This window comes from Mirounga leonina, unplaced genomic scaffold (assembly GCF_011800145.1).
Source record: "Mirounga leonina isolate KUSES-001 unplaced genomic scaffold, KU_Mleo_1.0 Mir_170, whole genome shotgun sequence".
NCBI classification, from domain to species: Eukaryota; Metazoa; Chordata; class Mammalia; order Carnivora; family Phocidae; genus Mirounga; species Mirounga leonina.
This window is the reverse complement of record NW_023270433.1, coordinates 20,820,022-20,844,023: the sequence shown is the minus strand read 5'-3', so window position 1 is coordinate 20,844,023 and position 24,002 is coordinate 20,820,022. Positions and strand designations below refer to the sequence as shown.

Below are 24,002 nucleotides of genomic sequence, written 5' to 3'. Positions count from 1 at the left end.
GAGAGGAAAATCTGGAGATGATTTTTATTTCCTAATTTTTTTTAAAGATTTATTTGAGAGAGAGGGAGAGAGAGAGTGTGTGCAAATGGGGGTGGGATGCGGACAGAGGGAGAGCAGAGAGAGAATCCCAAGCAGACTCTGTGCTGAGCACAGAGCTGATGTGGGGCTCGATCCCACAACCCATGAGATCATGACCGGAGCCAAAATAAGAGTTGAACGCTCAACTGACTGAGCCACCAGGAGCCCTTTTATTTCCTAATTTTGAAATGACGTTAAGAAAAAAAAATGTGAAAGTAACATTAAAGATGACTTAAAAACCACTCAAGTCCCTCTTCCTTTTCCCTCCCTAAACAATTGAGTTCTAAAACCTTTGGGTGGCATATGATAGACGCAAATATGGAAGAGAGGAGCTATGGTGATTCAGAGGGGGTCAGGAATGTATCCCTATAGGAAGGCATCCTGGCATGAGCATCAGAGCCAGAGCAATGTCAGGAGAACATCTATGTGGTAGGGCTGCCTGGCAAGGGGAACCTGAGCCCAAACAAGGTATGAAAGGTGTCTATGTGTGGGGGTGGCTCACTGCTAGACATAAGAACCTAAGGAATAGGAGAAGGGTAAGAAAGACAACCAGAGGAGAATAGCCTGGGCCGGAGTGTCAGAGCTCAAAGAGAGTCATATTCCACACATAGTCCACATAGTGTGGACTAATATAGTGAAGACAGTCCAAGCTGAGTGAAGAGCAGGTCCATGAGGGCCTGAATGGGGTAAGGAGGTAATTCAATGGTGGGGCAGCCTGGCATGAGATGTAAGAAAAAGCCCAAGCAGGGGCAGGCAGACAAGCTTTTTTTTTAGCAAGACAACATTTACTTATAATTAAATATTTATGGAACACTATGTGCAGGCATCATTCTAAGTACTCACTATACAAATATCGCTTTAATTCTCACAACAAGGGCACCTAGGTGGCTCAGTCGTTAAGCGTCGGCCTTCGGCTCAGGTCATGATCCCAGTGTCCTGGGATCGAGCCCCGGATCCGGCTCCCTGCTCAGCCAGGAGCCTGCTTCTCCCTCTCCCGCTCCCCCCTGCTTGTGTTCCCTCTCTAGCTGTCTCCCTCTGTGTCAAATAAATAAATCTTTAAAAAAAAAAAATTCTCACAATTTATGAGGTATGCACTATTTTTTTTTTTTTTAAGATTTATTTATTTGAGAGAGAGAGAGAGAGAGAAAGTAGGAGCAGGGGGATGGGCAGAGGGAGAGGGAGAAGCAGACTCCCCGCTGAGCAGGGAGCCTGATGCGGGGCTCCATCCCAGGACCCCAAGACCATGACCTGAGTCCAAGTCAGGCAATTAACTGACTGAGCGTCCCAGGCGCCCCAAGGTATATATTATTATTGTCCCCATTTTTAGGTGAGAAAACAGTCTGAGATAAGTCAAATGATTTGTTTGGAGCCACAGAGAAGACTGTCAACAGTGGCACTTGAACACAATGTACTTAACGAAAATCTGAAAATGTCTCAGACACAATTCTAAACCCCAGTTCCGTCCGACTCCTGGAAAGGGCTACTCTTTCTTTCTTTAAAAGATTTTATTTATTTATCTGACAGAGAGAAACAGCACAAGCAGGGGGAGCGGCAGGCAGAGGGAGAAGCAGGCTCTCCGCTGAGCTGGGAGACATGGGGCTCGATCCCAGGACCCTGGGATCATGACCTGAGCCGAAGGCAGACCCTTAGCTGACTGAAGCACCCACGCGCCCCAGGTCTACTCTTTTAATTTTTATTATTTTTGTTGTTGTTCAAGTATAATTGACATACAATATTATACTAGTTTCAGGTATACATAGTGATTTGACAATTCTATGTATTACTCAATGCTTACCACAAGTGTAGTCACCATCTGCCACCATACAACACTAGTACAATATTATTGACTGTACTCCCTATACTGTACTTTTCATCTACATGACTTATTTATTTTATAACTGGGAGTTTTGTACTTCTTAATCCCCTTCACCTACTTTGCCAGCCCCCCCATCTACGCCCCCTGGGGAAACCACTAGTTTGTTCTCTATATTTAAGAGTCTGTTTTTTGTTTTTCATTTGTCTTATTTTTTAGAGTCCACATATAAGTAAATCATATATTTGTCTTTCTCTGTCTGTCTTATTTCACTTAGTGTAATACCCTCTAGATCCATCCATGTTGTTGCAAATGGCAAGGTTTCATTCAGCAGATAAGTTTCTAAATAGCATGCTCCACTAAAAGGAACTAGGGTGCCCTAAAAAAATGATTAGTTCTAGAGCTGGAGCAAAGAAAGCACAAAATGAGTATGTAACTTTTTTGTTCCAGTTTTTTTTTTTTTATCAGAATGCAAAGTAGTATTCAAAGAATTATGGAAACATGCCAAAAGGACATAGGAGAGAGCCTGAAGGGGCTCCCACTGGCCAAATATAGGACAGTTTGAGAATCAAAATAGTGATTGTAACAAGTAATAATCCATCAAATGAAATAAGAAACCTTAAGTCCATACCGATACAAATTGACAGTTGATAAGGAGTAATACATTTACACTGCCTTAAATTACCTTCCCCCCAAATACTCCTCTTTGCCCCTAGGTCATAACTTTACAGTGAAGAAGCCAAACATGCGCCTAATCAAGGAACTGAAGAGCACAACATCAGTAATACAGCAAACTGAGATTATGTGCCACCTGATAGGATGCAAAAAAGAACATTACTTCTATTATGTTCCTGTCAAATCTATATTCACTGAATGCAATCACCAGGAAATACCAGATAAACTCAAACTGAGGGAAATCTTAAGAGGACGGGTTGCCTATAATTATCAAAAGTATCAAATCAAGGTCATGAAAATCAAAGAGAAACTGAGGAACTGTTTCAGAGTAAAAAAACACTAAAAGATGTGACATCTAAACACAACATGTGATTCTAAATGTTTTGCTCTAACAAACATTATTGAGAGGATGGGCAAAACCTGAGTGGGGACTGAGGACTGAAGGGAAATAATATATCAATGTCAATTTCCCAATTTTGATCTCTATATTTTGATTGTGTTGGAGGATGTCCTTGATTATAAGAAATGCACACTGAAGTATTACACAATGAAGACAGATGAGGTTCACAGATGCCTGAAGTAATCAAAATTTGTATTTCCAATTGTGACTATCTCAAAAATTAAAACAATTATTTAGAAAATGAAGTGGGTGAAAGAAGGAAAAATTGAAGGGAAAAAAGCATGGTTACTGATTAATGAAATTAAATGCAACTTTTCATCAATCTCTTGGTCCTACTCATCATTTCTTAAGAATGGTGATAATTAGGGGCGCCTGGGTGGCTCAGTTGGTTAAGCGACTGCCTTTGGCTCAGGTCATGATCCTGGAGTCCCGGGATCAAGTCCCGCATCGGGCTCCTTGCTCCGCAGGGAGCCTGCTTCTCCCTCTGACCCTCCCCCCTCTCATGTGCTCTCTGTCTCTCTCATTCTGTCTCAGATAAATAAATAAAATCTTAAAAAAAAAAAAAAAAGAATGGTGATAATTAGTCAAACACTTGTGATACAAAATGAAAAATCAAAAAAACAAACAAAAAATAAATCCCAACACTTTTTTATTGTATTCACTTCCAATTTTAAAGATCACAGTATTCTGCATTATTTTAAATTAACATTTCTTGCTTTGTTTTCATGATTTTAATTTTTACTTTATTATATCATCTCTAATTTGAGTTAAATAGTTTTCCAACATCACACTACGAAAAATTACATTAAAACAAGTATCATTCTGAAAATTGGCTAGCTTTTATTTTCTGTATGTTTAACAGTTTAACAACTTCCACTTTCATACTTATATACAATTTTTTAAAAGATTTTATTAGAGAGCGAGCGTTAGGACACAAGCAAGTGTGTGGGGGGGCAGATGGAGAAGCAGAGTCGCCACTGAGCAAGGAGCCAACGAGGGGCTTGATCCCAGGACCCTGCAATCATGACCTGAGCCGAAGACAAACGCTTAACCGACTGAGCCAACCAGGCACCTCCTTTTTTTATACCTTTTAACAGCACTTTTAGGCCATATAGATTTTTATGTATCAGGTAATGTACAAAGTGCCCAATATCCAGTTTCCAAAGAATCATCATCTTTGAGAACAGTATATGAATAATTATTTGAAAATTTTATACCGCTGTTTTTTAAAACTATGCGCTTTATAAAACAACCATGTTTATGGAAAACTGAGCATCCTAATCCTGCTTCAAACTCAGCAGTTTATTTCATCTATTTTACACTGGGCTCCTCCATAAGAGTTTATTTGGATAAAGGGTTCTACTGCTCTCAAGTTTGAAAACGGATTCAAACTTCCACTTTGAGCTTATAATTAGATGAGGGTGGGGGGGGTCAATTAAAAATAAAAAGACCCAGAACTGATACGTAAGTTAGAATTAGCAGACAAGAACATTAAAGTAGTATTAGTAACTGTCTGTCTGTCTGTCTGTCTCTCTCTCTCTCTCTCTCTCACACACACACACACACACACACACACAAGCTAAGTACAGACATGGAAGATAAACGAATAGTGCTGTCCAACAGAGTTTCCTGTGATGATGGAAATGTTCAATATCTACACTGTCCAATATGATAGTGACTAGCCACATGTGGCTAGTGAGCACCTGAAAAGTGCCAAGTGCAACTGAGGCACTAACATTTTTTTCTTTTTCTTAAAGTTTATTTGTTTTTAATAATCTTTACATCTTATGTGGGACTTGAACTCACAACCCTGAGATCAAGAGTCACATGCTTTTCTGACTGAAACAGTCAAGCATCCCACAATTTTCATTTTTAAATATATTTAAATTTAGCCACATGTAGCTGGCAGCTACCATATTGAACACAGCTCTAGAAAGTCTAGGGGAAGATGTCATCATAGAGAGGTTCTAAGTGGAATAATGGTTCTTTTTTCTCTTAGATTAGGATGACTAAATCTTTACAAAAGTAAGTCTGCATATCCAAAAGTAAACTGAACCTGACTTCATTATGCCATTAGTCTTTCTACCAATCCTTTTTATTAACAATTCTACATATATACTTACTGCTACTAGTTAGTACTATTCTTGTTCTCATAGTTCCTCTTCCTTCACTCTTCCTCTTTGGAATTTGGGATACCATAGTGAAGAAATATAAGAAGGCATGGTATATATTGTCCTAATCATTCTAGAGTTTTCAATATATTCTGCATTAGTACTTCACAGAGCATTGAGTACAAAGGTCTCTGAGTCGCAGGCATGCAAGAAATGCTTTTGACAATAAAAATCTGAGAAAACAGTATCTGAAAAGAAGACAGATTTATTTTTTATTTAAGATTTTATTTATTTATTTGACAGAGAGAGACACAGCGAGAGAGGGAACACAAGCCGGAGTGGGAAAGGGAGAAGCAGGCTTCCCGTGGAGCAGGGAGCCCGATGCGGGGCTCGATCCCGGGACTCTGGGATCATGACCTGAGCTGAAGGCAGACGCTTAATGACTGAGCCACCCAAGCGCCCTGAGACAGATTTATTTTATAAATAACTCTGTAGTTTCAATTTTTAATTAGGCAAAACATTTAAAAAAGTAAAATTGAGGCATACTCTCCACTGAGGACAACAGAAAAGTCAGGGGAAAAAATGAGAAATGTTTTTTAATCTTCTTAAAAATATTTTATCCATTTATTTGAGAAAGAGAGAGAGAAAAGGAACAGGGGGAGGGGCAGAGGCAGAGGGAGAAGCAGACCATTGCTGAGCAGGGAGCCCACTGCGGGGCTTGATCCAAGAACTCTAGGATCATGATCTGAGCCCAAGGCAGACGCTTAACCAATTGAGCCACCCAGGCGCCCCAAGAAATGTTTTTTTTAATATATAAAAAAATTATTTCACATAGCTGACTTATGTTCTGTGTCTTTGATGCTAAAAATTATGAGGCAGCAGAATTCCTACTACGGGAGATAATTTTTAAAAAATTCTTTTAAGACTTTATTTATTAGGGAGAGAGAGAGCGAAAGAGCACAAGCTGGGGGGAGAAGCAGAGGAAGGAGAAGCAGATGCCCCACTGAGCAGGGAATGTGACTAGGGGGGCTCAATACCAGGACTCTGGGATCATGACCTGGGCCAAAGGCAGATGCTTAACCCAGAGTCACCCAGGCGCCCCTAATTTTTAAATGTTTTACAAACAAACTTTCTGAAATAGTTGTAATAACTATTAATAAAGAAAATAGCAGTAGTGTGACTGGCAAATCAACAAATATTTTATCATGGTGGGGGAGGGCAAATATACTTCATGTAAAATTTAAATGTGCCTGGACAATGTGAAAAAGACATTTCTAAAATTGAGTTGGAAATGAATATACAATAAAATGCACAGATCATAAGTGTACACCTTGATGATTTCTTAGGGCAACATTTTTAGGGAAAATCCTTCCATGGTTATCTCTTTGCAGGTTTATAAATGTTCACCCACAGGTCAAAAAAAACCTGTCTATACCATAATAACTATAATTAATAAAACCGTATCTCAAATGCTAACTTCAAAATATGATCTAAATGTTTCAGCAGTAATTTTAGTTTAAATAAAAGGATAAAATATTTGATATTCACCTGACCTTCTGGCAAGTATGTCCATAGGCTAGAAAAGAAGTTATGTGCATGTTTTGGGTTATCTTGCTATTCAGAGAACAAAAGATAATGAAATAGTAATTTATCAGTTTTCTGGAGCTGTCAGAATTAAAAGACATTTAGTACATTTTATATATGCAAACAGGTACTTTCAATTCTGACTTCAGCTTTGGTGTAGGACTTTGAATAAAAGAAAAATTATTATATTTTACCAAACACCAATGCATAAAAACTGCACAAAAGTAACAAAATGGGAAAGGGCACTGGGAAGAAATCAAGGCTATCTAAGAATAAACTAGGTCATTTCGACTGGCTTTGGTTGCCAAGCAACTGGGATTTCTCACAGTTTCCCTTTAGAATAATCCAGTCTTTAAGAGTTTATTAAATTGTTTATTTCTTCTTCAAGATTTATACTAACATATTTAGGAATCAAACTAATAAGAAAACTTCCATGACTTATATGAAGGAAAATTAAAAACTCTAATGAAAGACAGGAGACAAAATACAACTTCTTCTTCCAAAGGATCAGAGAGTAATATTAATATGTTAATTATCTTCAAATTAACCTATAAAATCAACCCAAATCCAATTTTTTAGGAAGGGGTAGGAGTTACCAAAATAATTCTATTCTGTATGAAGAAATAAATAAAATATAGTAACTAGTTGGGGGTGCCTGGGTGGCTCAGTCGGTTAAACATCTGACTCGATCTCTACTCAGGTCTTGATCTCAGGGTTTGAGTTCAAGACCTGCACTGGGCTCCACACTAGGCATGCAGCCTACTTAAAAAAATAATAATAATAATAAATAAATAAATTTTAAAAATATAGTAACTATTTAATGGCTGAAAAGAGAGAGTAAAATATGGGGCTTTGCCCTATTCAATAGATCAATACTGGAGACATGAGCCCTAGGGACATGGAAACAGGAATGGAACAGAATGGAATCCAAAAGGTAGTCTGGATTAGACACTGAGTGCATACCAAGTAAGCAGCCCACACATGAGGGTACATGGGCCATGCAAACAGAATGTGTATGCATGTCTAGTAAGTGTATATATGTATATTTTAAGTAGGGAAAAGCAAGTGTATGGAAAACTAGAACATGACAAAGGACAAGTTTCACATGAGTGGATAATAATAAGTGGGTTATTCAAAAAAACAATAAGGGAGAAACTGGTCAACTGGGAGTTAAAAAGAAAAAAAAAAGACCAAAGCCTACTCTCACTCCCCAACTCCAAAATATTTCTAATAAAACAAAAATTTAAACATTAAAATAAAGACAGCTAAAACACGAAGTATGAGAAGAAATAGGTAAAAACAAAGTTTTTTAAATGTTGCTATGCCAGGTCTTTATGAGCATGGTATCAAAATCAAAATTTTTTTTTATTGCCACAAAACAATATCCATGACACATTATACAGAAAAAATAACACCTTTCAAAACATTAGAATTCCATTGACGTAAAATTATATACATAGAAAATTATACGCCTGAATAGAGAAGGGGTACACACCGAACCGCTAGCAAAATGTTAGCTAATTAGCTCTCTTTGGATAACTGGATTGTTTTTTGATGTTGTTATTGTTGTTATTTTTTACTTTTCTAGATGGTTTGAATGTTTTACCATGAAAAGGTATGCTATTTAGAATTTATAAGTCAGTTTTTGATTTTAAAAAGTCTAATACCTAAAAAATTTAGTATCTAACATCTCATTTACTAAATTTATATAGATTATTATACATCATTAATATCTCTTAGAACAAGTTAAGGATTATGCACAGGAGAAGTTATTGTTTTAAAAATGTGGAAAACTATAATTTAACTCAGTAGCTTGTACCATAGTGACTTTCAACACAGAATCAAAGAGCTGGAGGAGTTCTTTTGCCTTGTGCAAGAGGATAGGGGCCAACTTGCGCTTAACATAGTAAAAAACCTCCTTACTGCTTTGTGGATTAATTTTTCTAGCCTTAAGTAACTTCAAATTACTCTTTTAGCTACTACATATCAACCTGGAGAGACAAGAAGTCAACATGAACTATATCAAAATAAAAACTGAAAAATTAGGTTAGAGATGTTGCTATTCTACATTCCACATTCATCTAGAAGAGTCAAAATTCATTTAATGACCATTTCTATACAAATTCTTATTAACATTTTAAATGTTAAGTTCAGTTACTTAACATCACAACAGAAGCTTCACTCAGATTCTTAATGCCTCTATTATATATTCTGTATATTCTGTAAAAAGTTCCTTTTAGATCTGAAATTTTAAGAGATAGATAAGAATATAAGTTTTTTCTTTTACTCATGAAGTTTCAAGGCAAAACTAACACAATTCCTAATACCATAACTTCAAACCTATTTCTAAGTAGTACACTTAAGCCTTCAGGTAAGAATTTACACGCACAATTTTTACTAATCTTTACACGCATCCCAACATGAAGGAAATCACATGATTTTTTTCCCTCTGAAAAATAGAAAATTAATTTTACATTATTATACCATGTGTTCTTGTAACTAATTTTTAAAATGCCTTTAATACTTACAGCTTGATTAGGTAGATTGTCAGTCTTAAGTTCTCTGTGGTTGGAATACTGAATAAAAACAGGCTGGCTTCGAAGGTGAGGAGTAACAGGAGTGTAATAATTCACCATAGTAACAGCAGCTTCCTCAGAAGCCATTTCTAAGAAAGCCTGCAATAAACACAAGAAAGCAAAGTGAAAGCTCATGTTTTGAAAGACAGCTAAGAACTATGAAAAGACTTTTGCTTCAAAGTGTACCACTGATGTTAACTGAAAACACATTTGAAAAATTGGGTTCAATAAAGGACTTGGGACTGGGAAATTTGCCAGGTGAATAAATGATTTCATGTGGTTTTTGGTTTTCTTCTTTTTTCTGTTTTTCTAAAATCTAGAAATAATTAAAAAGGCAAAAATAAAGGTGAGAATCAGCACTGTAAATGGATGCTTTCAGGGGCTGGATTTAATGGCTCTTTCCTAAACAAAAACTTCTCCAAGATGCGGGGGAGTGGTGGGGGTAGGGCATAATGATTTGCTCTCCTTTACCTTCTACTAAACAGCTGTTTATGATACAATTAAGTTTATGTTACAATTAAGTTTATGATGCAATTAAAAAGAGCATTCATGTGCAAAGGCTCAATTGTTCAAATTAGGGAAATGGGAGAACTTCCTACATTAAGTCAATATTGATTTGAGTCATTCAAGTGACTTTTTTTGAGATCTGTGTTAAAAAATACAGAAGGACGCCTGGGTGGCTCAGTCGGTTAAGCATCTGCCTTCGGCTCAGGTCATGATCCCAGGGTCCTGGGATCTAGTCCCACAGCGGGCTCCTTGCTCGGCGGGGAGCTGGCTTCTCCCTCTGCCTGCCGCTCCCCCTGCTTGCGCGCGCTCCCACTCTCTCTTTCTGACAAATAAATAAAATCTTAAAAAAAAAAAAATTGAGAGACATCAGGCCCAAAATGATGTCACCTGTACTAAGCCAAAGTCACCAAACCAAGACTTAATACCGAGCAGTTTCAACCTCTCCCCAGAGTGGAATCTTAAACCAATCCATCTGGAATTACCTGGTCAGCACTAGTGAGGTTATCTGCCTGACAGACCCCCACCATCCCTAAAGGAAGGTGACCTTGCCTGACAGAATTCACTCTGCTAGTAACTTCCTTGTCTCACCCTATTCTGCCTATAAAAGTCTTTCATTTTGCACTGTTCTTCATAGCTCCTTTCCATCTGCTAGATGGGATGCTGCCCAATTCATGAACTGCTGAATAGAGCCAATAAAATCTTTAAAATTTACTCAACTGAATTTCATCTTTTAATATCTGTAATCATTGTACCAGTATCAGATATTTGAAAAATAATACAGGAAGAGCTGAGATGGAAGAAGATCCTTGGGACTTATGTCTTCTTCTATATATGGCTTCTACTGGCTATTAAAACTCCTGAAACTTCTGTGACAGGTTTTGCCACCCTATCTTAATGGTTAGTTAGGAAGATGAAATAGTAACCATTCTGACCCCTCAGAACTACCTGTAAGAACATCTCAAATTTAAAATGCAGGAAGAACCCCTGATCCCAATCAATGCAAATTTCTAGACAATTCTTTTTCACTACAACAGAGCAAGTGTACAGTAACCACTTCAAATTATGCATAAAACATTTACAATTTACTTATAAAAATATGTATTTATTAACAACAAAATTTCCTGAACACAGAAAATGGCAAATATCTATAAAACAATTTATTTGTTTATAGTTATATTACTTGCTAAATGTTTCTATTTGGCAAATATTCCAGTAAAGGAATACTAACTTGACAAATGTTAAATGTGATGCTTAACTGTATCAATCAAATGTCACAAGTGAATCAATTAAATGCTTTAATGAACTAACAATATTCTATGAGGTAATAATGTTAGCCACATGACAGTCGATCAAATATCATTAATTAATTAATCCACAACAGATAAAATTCCACTATCTTCAAGGAATAAATGTCCACAATGCAATTTAAAACCACTATCCAAATATATCAGTAATATACTTACTAGTTTTTCTAAGAGGTTAAAAATGACCAAGGTAACCAAAATAGCTATAGCGATACTTCCTATCTGGTTTTTAATCATCTTTTCAACAAAGAAGTTGTACACTGTTTGCTAATAATATTCACTATATGGAGGGAAGAGTATCTTTTTGAAAACTCCTTCATAAATGCGAAGAACTAAACTCAATGTCTAACAGTCACACAAAAGAAAAGCTAAACGTCTTTGGAATACATGATTTTTGTTACAGAAAATTTTTCCTGAAAGTATATACAACCTAAAAATTCATCCGTAAAAATAAATTTTTCCACATGGAGCCCAGTAAAGGAATTATTTAGGTTTTCCCAAAGTATCCAGAGAAATCCATTTCCATAATAGGGGGGTGGAGAAAAAACCAAAAGTCGCTACTCACAGAAAGGCTGGTGCAAATATCCCCCACGCCCTCAACATACTACCTCTAAGTAACATAAGAGAGATTACACCTACAAGTAGTTCTAATGGCTCACATGACACTCTCTTGCTAAAGTATATTACTAACAAAATATTTTCTAAACAGGATTTATGATCCAAAGATAAGCAATTAACCTAACAGCACACAGATAAATAATAAATCCAGAACCAATGGCAGAGACAAAGTGTGATGTTGCCTGCTGCCCCTCATAACCATTTGACAGAATGTACAGGATACACTACATGAAACATGATACTGTACATGATAAATCTCACAGCCATTAGACTTGGCCAAGTTGGCTCTTTTAAAACTACGCAAACCACACTATTCTCAATAGCGGCAACTGAATTAAAATAAAGATCCAAGTGCATGTACTATCTCCAAAAGATGTACGATAAATGTGTAAACACAACAAAAGTTGAATACTAAGACATGTTATCTAACCTCTCCAGATTTAAATAACTTCATCTGAATTAAATGGGAATGTTTATTTAGTTTACTAAAGGGCCAGAATCTTCCAATCTCTTTCATATCCAACACGTATCAATCTATTTATAAATCTATTTATAATGTATCTTAAACTTATTTATGAAAATTCTAAGAAATAGGGATTTATCACACTGTATTACACAATATCTAGGGCCTAAATTTGTTGTCCTCCTCTTATAGCAATGCTCAGTATAAAGGTTTTCAGGACGACCAAAAACTGGGAAAGAACTAAAGAATTCATCCTACTGGGGTCTAAGCTGGAACAAGAAAGCAGATTAATTGTTCAAGTTAACATAAAAAGTATTGTATTTTTGTCATGGTCACCACAAAAGCAAGTTTCCTTATTCGTCTTAAGAAAAACCTATTAACTTCTGAAATGAAAAACTTCTAACAGTCTCTTTGGAATTATTAAAGAAACTATATGTTAATTCTAAAACTAAAATATACTATACATTTCTATAAAGGTTTTGGAAAACTTAAATATTCTTTAATTGCCAAATAAGGTATAATTTATATCCTCTCTCTCTGTCTTGGTCTTCTGATAACCAAAGGATATTTTCATAAACTATTTTGTAATTAAGAATATAAATGTTTTTTGTTAAGGAAGAAAAGGACAAGTCACTGGAATAAGAGATAATTCTATGTCCTGTGTTAATATTTTTGTTTCTTGCTTCCTGTCACGCACACAAAAAATTCTACTGAAAAAACTACTTATGTAAAGCAAATGAAATTTAGAAAACACAGAAAAGTTCAAGAAAATAAAGTCATCTTTAACACTAATACCCAGAGATAATCACTGTGGTTCAATCTTTAAACATTACATACCTGGCTTTTTCCTTTCAACATCAAAAGATTAGTAACTTTGCCAAATGGTAGACCTAATGATATGACCTCTGCTTCGGTGACATCACTTGGAATTTTGCGAAGATGGAGAACACGGGAAGGCGAACAGGGAGGTCTATCTCCTTTAAATTTCTTGTTGTCATTCCCATTAGCTAAAAAAATATAAGATTTTTTGAAATTACTGAAACTACTTTAGGTTGACATACTACATTAACCCTATTGTCATGTTTCATCCTCCAATAGTTTTAGTTTTTGAAATTCAGGACACTATGGGGCTGATCAGGGAAGAGAAGCAAAGTGGAAAACAAACCATCCACCTTCAATGAATGGGTGTTTTGTTTTTTCACTGCAAGTATTAAATTTGTTAAAAATTCAAGTCTGATTTTTAACTTCAAGGAAAAGCATTGGATAAATTAAGTTTTTAGAGGTATCTCATACCTCTAAATACTACCTCTAAAGAGTCAACTATTTGTTGTGAGTAGAGAACAATGTTTAGGTCTCTAGTGTATTTTTATTTTTTTAAAAGATTTTATTTATTTATTTGACAGAGAGAGACACAGCAAGAGAGGGAACACAAGCAGGGGGAGAGGGAGAAGGAGAAGCAGGCCTCCCGCGGAGCAGGGAGCCCGATGCAGGGCTTGATCCTAGGACCCTGGGATCATGACCCAAGCCGAAGGCAGACACTTAACGACTGAGCCACCCAGGCGCCCCTCTAATGTATTTTTAAAGATATTTTCCTAATTATTAGTTCTAGTGCTAAATAAATAAGAATAACTTTTAGTAAAGATTATAAAAGAAATTTTATATTTACTACATCCTGAGGGGATTTGGATTTGAGCTGTATCAAATTAAGTTTATTTCTTAGGCATTATGTATTTTTTACTAATCTTTTCATGAAGCGTTTTTTTAGAAGCTAAACTGTGATTTCCTAATATATAATCTTACTACTAATTATGTAACAGTAGGTCTTAACATAAGCATCATCTTGTTAGAAATGCAAATTCTCAGCCCTACCCCAGACCTACTAAATCAGAAGCTTGGGGTGGGGGGACCCAGTAACCTATGTTTTAACAAGCCCTCCAGATGATTTCGATGCAATCTGAAGTTTGAGAACCACTGCTGCACAATAAAGAAATCCATTAGCCCAGTTTACAGCTAAATTTTATTTAAATCCTTTTAACACTGACAATAACTAGAACTGACAAGCCTGTAATGAATACTCAAATTTATGTACATAGATTCAGAAATGTTTTTCCCCCAAAATAGCACCACGTATGACTGAATGAATGCAAATTATCTGAAAGCCCTGAGTTTCATTACATACTCAGCACTATTAGGAGTAAAATACAATCTTTCCAAATGCCTAAAATTATCATTTTCCCAAACATTAATGGAACTTTGCAAACAACATGAAGACCACATAAAAATTATATGGCCATATTCTGTACCCATATCTGTGGCACAGAACTCAACTTGCTTACAAGTGGGTAGGTTGACTTAATAATGCAAACCAGCACTCACTCCCAAATGTTCTGCTCATGAATGCAGGCAGCATCCTACACAGACCCCAAAGACTATCAATTCCTATAGGGCCTTAGCGGCTGTGCCTGTATACAGCAATGCCCAGCAAGACTGCAAGTAACAGGCAGTCAAATATTTACCGCAAATAAATCTGGGAGGCAAGAGATTCTTCTCCCTCCTCTCAATCACCCAGAAATACTGATTTTTCCTTCCAAAATGACTGATTACATTTTTCACGTCCACTCTCAATGTCATTAAGTTCACCTATGATCTTCCCCTTCTATTCTGCCTTCCTCTAGCCTTACTCCCCCTCTACCGTCACTCAGATCCAACATCTTACCAACCAACTAAAATAGCGTTATCACATCACTATTCTGCTTTAAACACCCTGATGGGCTTCCAACGACCTAAATTGTCCCTTAGTTTCTAGTTTTCACTTATCCTGCCTCTTTTGAGTTGACAATATACCTGAGATAAATCTTACTAATTTTAACAGATGAAAAGACAGGTCCAGAGAATAAATGATTTTGTACATAGTTAGCAAGTGTAAAAAGTGTCATTCAAACTAAAGTTTAAAGGTCATATTTTTTAGCACAAAAATCTCAAAATGTCTTACCATTCCTAGAAAAAAGCAAGCAACTTGACACCGACATAAATTTTCAAAGTATGTGCATATTTATATGGATTATAATGGTAACACTGTCACTACATCAGAACCCTACATATCATGTTCTAGATAGGAGTGAAAGGGCACGGGGTGTGCCTTTTTGCACCCTCCTGGTAGGCCTAGATGGCCAGACAACAATACTACCATCTTGTGCTTTCTTAACCAGCACAAGGTGTTAAAAAACTGGAAAAACATCCTAAAACCAACAGGATTTTATCAATTTACCCAGAATACTCCAAAACAAATGAACATTTAGAAGGTTGTTTCTTTAACAGAGGTTTTAATCATTACCTGTGGAGTAAAAATGAATGCCTATATATGCTATTTGAGCTCGTGTTAGACTATCAAATAAAGACCTATGGTAAGGGGCGCCTGGATGGCTCAGTTGGTTAAACATCTGCCTTCGGCTCAGGTCATGATCTCAGGGTTCTGGGGTCTAGCCCCGCATTGGGCTCCCTGTTCGGCGGAGAGCCTGCTTCTCCCTTTCCCTCTGCCTGCCGCTCTGCCTACTTGTGCTGTCAAATAAATAATAAAATCTTAAAAAACAACAACAACAACAACACTATGGTAACAAATTTTTATCGAGAAATATGCATTAGGGGTGCCTGGGTGGCTCAGTCGGTTAAGCGTCTGCCTTCGGCTCAGGTCATGATCCTAGGGTTCTGGGATCAAGCCCTGCATCAGGCTCCTTGCTTGGCGGGGAGCCTGCTTCTCCCTCTGCCTCTCCCCCCGGCTTGTGCGTGTGCTCCCTGTCTTTCAAATAAATAAATAAGATCTTAAAAAAAAAAAAAAAAGAAACCCACAATTATAGAAACCCACCATTTTAGGCTAATTGTTCTGAATTATAAAAGTGCCTGAACTATGTTAAGAACATGTGCTATTAAATCAACCTGTTCTAACCAAGTTACCTGATATAACTGAGCCTCAAATTCTTTTCCAGTCAAATCAATATAATAACAGGGCTATTTTGAAAATTAAATTAGATAACATATTTAAATACTAGATGTAGGGGCACCTGGGTCGCTCAGTCAGTTAAGCATCTGCCTTCCGCTCAGGTCATGATCCCACGGTTCTGGGATGGAGCCCCACATCAGGCACCCTGCTCAGCAGGGAGTCTGCTTCTTCCTCTCCTTCTGCCCCTCCCCCTGCTCATGCTCTTGCTCGCACTCTTGCTCCAACTTTCTCTGTCTCTCAAATAAAAAATCTTTAAATACTAGGTATAATGCCTAGCATATAGTAATCAATAATATGTCTTGATTTTCTTAGGAAGGACTATTTTACCTGGAAGTGATGTTCTTTCTACCTTTTTGGTATTAAAATGAAGACTGTAGGTGACAGTGACTTTTTTCTCTTGATGTGCTTACTTAGCAAAATTTAAGACATTGCTCAAAATTAACTAAAAATTTTATTATTCTATGAAATTTAAAAATCTAAGAACTACTCATCTAGATGACCCCAGAAAAGGTTATAGCCAAAGACTTGATGAATATAATAATCTGAAAATGGAAAATATATAAGCAATCACATGGCCATAATTTACTAAATGTCAACAGGAAACAAGGAAATTCTAATGTATTAAATACATGACTTTGAAGAATTACTCTGTACAAAATACATTAGAGACTTTCCAAAAATTTTATTATGAAAATGAGCATTCAAAATACTTAGCTTGTAAAAAATCTTGATTTTATTAAACAATATATTGAAAACTACTGAATGCCTGCTACATATTAGTCAGGTTCCAAAGAAAATAAGTAGAAGAGTCTTTTTTTTTTTTTTTAAACCATGGGCATTTATTATAAATCAGTTGTTGTGACATTTCACAATTGGGAGACAGCAGTGTTTTTGGTGTTTTTTTTTTTTAAGATTATTTATTTATTTATTTGACAGAGAGAGAGCGAGAGCGAGAGCAGGAACACAAGCAGGAGGAGTGGGAGAGGGAGAAGCAGGCTTCCCGCTGAGCAGGGAGTCCGATGTGGGACTCGATCCCAGGATCCCGGGATCATGACCTGAGCCGAAGGCAGACGCTTAATGACTGAGCCACCCAGGTGCCCCGACAGCAGTGTTTTAAAACAGAGCATTGAACTTGAACTCTAGAACACCTGATCTGCTACTTGTTAACTAACAATATGTGGGCAAGTTACCTAACGTCTGTTTTCTCATCTGTAAAGCCTAATAAATGGAAATGCTGGTACTTTAAAAAGGCCAAAAATATAACATCAACTGAAAATTCTGAACCAAATTTAATTTATTTTATCATCAAAAGTTAAGACACATTTTCTTCAGTATTAGGAATCTTGATTCTTAATATAAAATAATCACATCTTACAAATTTTATATTTATAGCTGAATGTTTCTTCAGTCATCACTGCCACTTCCTGATTCACTCAGCTGCAAATCATTTCTTAAAGTACTCATCAGAAGGCCACTGTTGTCATGAGATCTATTCTGGCCGGCATCCGTATCAGGAATCCTGCAATGTGGCATGGCAGACATGGCAGGATGTCCTGAGATATAATTCCCTGGATCAGAAGGAGAGGATCTGCACTCTTCATCGTCTGAATCACTGGAACTATCCTCACTACTTGAAGATGATGAACTTTTGGAATCCAATGAACTATCACAACTACTCATCTGGCCCATCAGACTAGCTTCTGCCTTCAGTTCTCTCTCAATATCATCCACTGGTGATGCTGGGGACATTTGTCTTCAGATGGAGACTGTTTCACAAGATGGGGAGTCCTAGCTGAAGTCCGCATTTTTTGCTGCCATTGCTCTCAACGATACTGAAGTTAACGACTTCCTTCAACTCTTGTTCTTTTTACAGTGATGTGGCTGCTGAGTTTTTCCAGTTGGCATTCTCCAGTGTCATGGTTAATAATTAAAATGCATTCCTTTAAGTAAGGTTTCTCTGAACCTTTGAAAACAGTTACTGGTGGAGTTGAACCCTCTATATCTGGCACAGTTATTGTCACCTGTTCACCTTTGCCGACTGTAAGCTCTCCTTCACAGGAAGTGTCAATAGAAACAGAAGCAGGTTTGAAGTCATAGTGTACAGTGTGGAACGTGCAGCGTGGCTGCTTCTCGAAACTCTCGCCTAACGTGAGAACCCGCTCGCAACAGTCCATGTGCGAGGGTCCGGCTGCTCCATTCATCATTATTCTCCCGCCGCGACTTTGCCTTGGCCACCTGTGCTCACTCCCATCTGCCACCTCATCCTGAAGCAGCTTCATTTGCTGTGGCCCGGGCAGCCAGCAGACTCCAGAAGTTTAAAATTCATATATTCCCATCTCAAAACTGGAGAAATTCACCAAGAAAACTATCCTAGAAATATGGATCTTTTTATTTTTTTTAAACATTATTTATTTATTTGACAGAGAGAGAGAGAGAGCGCAAGCAGGGGGAGCAGCAGAGGGAGAGGGAGAAGTAGGCTCCCCGCTGAGCAGAGAGCTGGATGCAGGGCTCGATCTCAGGAACCTGAGATCATAACCTGAATTGAAGGCAGACGCTTAACCGACTGAGCCACCCAGGAGCCCCCAATATGGATCTTTTTAAAAATGCAACTTTATTAGGTTATACTTTAGATATAATAAAATCCACCTACATTTTAAATGCAGTATGACAACTTTTGACAAATGTATATACCCATATGACGGCAAAAATCAAGATACAGAACATTTCCACCATCTCCAAAAGTTCCCTGGTGCTCCTTTGTAGTCGGTCCTCCCTCCAAAACCCCCACCTCCTCAAGCTAAACATGTACCATATGACACTACCATACTGTCTTGATTACTATAGCTTTAGAGCAATTCTTTTTTCTTTTTTAAATTGTTCATTTTTTTTTTTTTTTTTTTTAGTAATCTCTACACCCAAAGTGGAGCTTGAACTCACAACCTGGAGATCAAAAGTCACATGCTCTTCTGACCGAGCCAGCCCCTTTATAGCCATTCTTGAAATCAGGTACTTATCTGGGTACACATCATACAGGTACACATCATACAGTTTTGAGTCATCCAAAACATATACCTCATTATTTCTCTCTGCATTTATTTAGGCCTTCTTTAATTTCCCTTAACAATGTTCTGTGGTTTTCAGTGTAATGGTCTTACACATATTCCTGACCCTGTATCCTGCAACCTTAGTAATTCTTTAGAATTTCCTACATATACAGCTTTATTCCTTACTTTCCAACATGTATGCCTTTTATTTTTCTTTTTAATATTTTATTTATTTGTCAGAAAGAGAGAGAGAGCACAAGCGGGGGAACGGCAGGCAGAGCAGGCAGAGGGAGAAGCAGACTCCCTGCTGAACAAGGGGCCCAATGTGGGACTTGATCCCAGGACCCTGAGATCATGACCTGAGCTGAAGACAGACGTTTAACTGACTAAGCCACCCAGGCGTCCCTGCCTTTTATTTCTTATTCTAGTTTTATTGACCTGGCTAGAACTTCTTGTACAAAGTTGAACAGAAATAATGAGATTGGACATACTTGCATCACAGTGGATTTCAGCGGATAGGATTCCCTTACACCATTAAGTATGATGTAGTTTCACGCCTTTATCAGGGTAAACACGTTCCCTTCTATTCCTAGGTGGCTGAGGGTCTTGTTTATCATAAATAAAAACTGAATTTTTCAAATGTCATCGCAGGATATATTAAGATGATCATAAAGTTTTTCTCTTTATTCTGTTAATAGAGTATGTTGCACTAATTTTCAAAAGGTAAACCACTTTGTATTTTTGGAATAATTCTGGCTTGGTCATGATATATGATCTCCTTTCCATAGATATACAGCTGAATTTAATTTAATGCATTCTAAATATTATTTTTGGGTCCAATTTCATGAGGGATATTAATCTGTAGTTTTCTTCCCCCTCCTGTTATCAAGGGTAATACTAACTCCATAAAATAAATTAAACAGTGTTCTTCTCTTCTATATTCTGAAAGAATTTGTATAACACTTGTATTATTATTTCCTTAAATAAAGCCATTAGGTCTTAACTTTCTTTCTCAATTTGATTTTTTAAAACAGGTATAGAGTTATTTGGGTTTTCTAGCCATTTTGCATCAGTTGTGGTACTTTGTATTTTTCAAGGAATCTGTCCACTTCTAACCTGAATGAATGCCTGTTCATTCATTTTACTGGCTTTAAATTGTTCATAATATTTTCTTAATCTCTGTCTTAGCCTGCTTAAGATACTATAACCAAATACAACAGACAGGGTGGTTTAACAATAGAAATTTACTTTCTCATAGTTCTGGAGATTAGAAGTCCTAAATTAAGGTGCCGGGGGCGCCTGGGTGGCTCAGTCTTTAAGTGTCTGCCTTCGGCTTAGGTCATGATCCCAGAGTCCTGGGATCGAGCCCTGCCATCGGGCTCCCGGCTCTACAGGAGGCCTGCTTCTCCCTCTCCCACTCCCCCTGCTTGTGTTCCCTCTCTCGCTCTCTCTGTCAAATAAATAAATAAAATCTTTAAAAAACAAAAACACAAAATTAAGGTGCCAGCATTTCACTTTCTTTTCTTTTCTTTTCTTTTTTTTTTTTTAAGATTTTATTTATTTGCAAGAGAGAATGAGAGACAGAGAGCACGAGAGGGAGGAGGGTCAGAGGGAGAAGCAGACTCCCTGCTGAGCAGGGAGCCCGATGCGGGACTCGATCCCGGGACTCCAGGATCATGACCTGAGCCGAAGGCAGTCGCCCAACCAACTGAGCCACCCAGGCGCCCAGCATTTCAATTTCTAATGAGGACTCTTTTCCTGGCTTATAGACAAGGCACCTTTTCAGTGTCCTCACATGGCAGGGATGGAGGCAAGAGCAAGCTCTCCGGTATCTCTTTGTAAGGACACTAATTCCATTATGAGGGCTCCAACTCCAAGGCCCCATTTCCATATACCATCACATTGAAGATTGGGCCTTACACACATGAATTTGGGAGGTATACATTCAGTCTGTAACACTAGCCTTTTAATGTATAGAAGCATTCTTGATGTTGGTAATTTCTCTCATTGATAAACCTAGAAGTTTATCAATTTTATTGACCTATAAAAAAAAAACTATTGGTTTCATGATTTTTTCTCTACTGCTTGTTTTCTATGTCCTTAATCTAAGCTCCTCATATTTAATATTTTCATCCTATTTACTTGGGAGTTTCACTTACTTTTCTCTGCTATGCTTAGAAGCGTAGATAATTCATTTTATACCTTTTTCTTTTCTAATATAAACATTTAAAGCTATTAAGTTTCCTTCTAAGAACAGTTCTAGCTGCACCCTTCAAAGTTTAGTAAATTCTGTTTTCATTTTAATTCAATTCAAAATATTTTCTAATTTCCTTTGTGACATATTTGATCCATGGGTTAAGTGTTACCTTTTCTATAAGTAATTTGGAAAATTTCCCCCATATATTGAGGATTATACTTTTTTGATTTCTAATATAATTTTAATGAAGTAAGAGAACTAACCCTATATAATTTTAATGCATTCACCTTCACTGAGACTTGTTTTAGGATCCAAATATAGCCTATCTTGGTGACTATTTCATGTGAACTTAAAAAAATGTGTATTCTAATAGTGTTACAGAAACCGTTCCATTGTCAATTAAAACAAGCTGGTTATTAGTGTTCAAAACGTCTATATTAGGGGATGTACAAACTTTTTCTTAAAGGGCTACATAAATATTTTAGGTTTTGTGAGACATATAATCTCTGTTGCATCTATTTAACTCTACAGTGGTAGCATGGAAGCACCATGCTACCACTACACATAAAGGAGTGTGCCTGGGTTCAAATAAAGTTTTATGTATAAACACTGAAATTTCTATTTCATATAAGCTTCATGTATCTCAGAATATTGTTCTTTATTTTTTTCACAATTTAAAAATGTAAAAATCAGTCTTAGATCACACGGAATATAAAAATGGGCAAATAAGACAGATTTGGCCCACATGTCACAGTCTGTCAACCCCTCTTCTGTGTCCTGATTTTCTATTTACTATGCTACCAATTACTGAGATAGAAGTTTTGAAATCTCCAGCTATAACTGTGAATTTGTCTATTTATTTAGTTCTATAAGCTTTCATTTTATATATTTTGAAGCTCTGTAATTAAGTGTGTATATATATAACAATTTATATATTTATATATTGATTATAAATAAAAATGATATATTATAAATAAAAATCATGCTATATATAAAATTATATATATTGCAAATAAAAATCATATATACTTTACATATTTTTATATATTATTATGTATTAAAATTATACATATTTTTTCAAGGTATATATACACTTACCAAGAAATACAAATAAATACAATGGAACACAAAATGATAAATAATAAATATTAAAAAAATGGCCTAAAGAAAGCTAGGAAACAAAGAATAAATGGGACAAATAGAAAACAAATAGCAAGATGGCAGGCTCAGAACCAACCAGGTCAAATAATTTTATTAAGTGGAAATGGCAAAAGATTCCAAATAAAAGGTAGAGTTTATCAGTCTGGTAAAAGCAAGACGCAATTATATGATATGAAGAAGAAATCCATTTTTTTTTTTTAAAGATTTTATTTATTTGACAGAAAGACACAGTGAAAGAGGGAACACAAGCAGGGGGAGTGGGAGAGGGAGAAGCAGGCTTCCCGCGGAGCAGGGAGCCCGATGTGGGGCTTGATCCCAGGACCCTGGGATCATGACCTGAGCCGAAGGCAGACGCTTAACGACTGAGCCACTCAGGCGCCCCAGAAATCCATTTTTTAAAAAAGTTTTATTTTTAGGTAATCTCTACACCCAATGTGGGGCTTGAACTCACAACCCCAAGACCAAGAATCACATGCTCTACTGACTGAGCCAGCCAAGTGTCCCAGAAGAAATTCATTTTAAATATAAAATCTCAGGTTCAAAGTAAAAGGAATGGAAGAAGATAAGTATGTAAACAGGAAGCACAACAGAGCTGAGTGGCTGTACTGGTATTGAATAAAGCAGACCTCAGGAAAGGGAATATTACCAGGGATGAGGAGACATTTCATAATAAAGGAATCAATTTTTCAAGAAAAGGCACTATGTCATGCATAAATGAAACATATAAACATAAAAGGCAGATAATCTCTGCTTTTTTATAAAAAATATATATATTTTTAAAGATTTTATTTATTCATTTGAGACACAGAGATACAGAGAGAGAGAGAGCATGAGCAGTGGGAGAGGTAGAGGGAGAGGGAGAAGCAGACTCCCTGCTAAGCCAGGAGCCCGATGTGGGGCTCGATCCCAGGACCCTGGGATCATGACCTGAGCTGAAGGCAGACGCTTAACCATCTGAGCCACCCAGGCGCCCCTAATCTCTGTTTTTTAACTAGAATCTTTATACTCTTTGTTTACTTTTGTTTAAGTGACTGCACTGGGGATAAATCATCAATATGCATCTTGAACTTGCCACAGTCCACCTTCAAATGGTAAAACCTAGGTATAATGTAAGAACTTTTCAAAGTATATGTCTATTTCCCTCATCAAAACCTTTGTGTTACCGTCTTTTATTTTACTTTTCACATATGCTATAACCCCCAAATATATTACTATTATCTTGCTTTAAATAGTCAATTATCTTTTTTTCTTTTTACATCATGTTTTATACACTTAATCTTTTTTTTTTTTTTTAAAGATTTTATTTATTTATTTGTCAGAGAGAGCAAGCACACAAGCAGGGGAAGCGGCAGGCAGAGGGAGAAGCAGGCTCCCGATGCGGGACTCGATCCCAGGACCCCGGGATCACGACTTGAGCCAAAGGCAGATGCTTAACCGACTGAGCCACCCAGGCATCCCTTAACGTATCTTTTTT

The 24,002-nt window shown here is 36.9% G+C and overlaps 1 protein-coding gene and 1 pseudogene across 10 annotated transcripts in view; both read right to left on the bottom strand.

The window, feature by feature from the left end:
- Window positions 1-24,002, bottom strand: part of PTBP3 (polypyrimidine tract binding protein 3) — a 124,422-nt gene that overhangs the window by 48,708 nt on the left and 51,712 nt on the right. For 7 of the 10 annotated variants that reach the window (XM_035016055.1, XM_035016053.1, XM_035016054.1 and 4 more), the window contains 2 exons: window positions 12,967-13,136; window positions 9,190-9,336 (listed from right to left, as the gene is read on the bottom strand). In XM_035016055.1, the coding sequence (XP_034871946.1) occupies window positions 9,190-9,336; window positions 12,967-12,987 (168 nt within the window). In that variant the 5' untranslated portion in view covers window positions 12,988-13,136. The remainder of the gene's footprint in view (window positions 1-9,189; window positions 9,337-12,966; window positions 13,137-24,002) is intronic. The other 3 variants (XM_035016058.1, XM_035016057.1, XM_035016059.1) reach the window with 1 other exon arrangement.
- LOC118017811 lies at window positions 17,118-19,017 on the bottom strand (annotated as a pseudogene).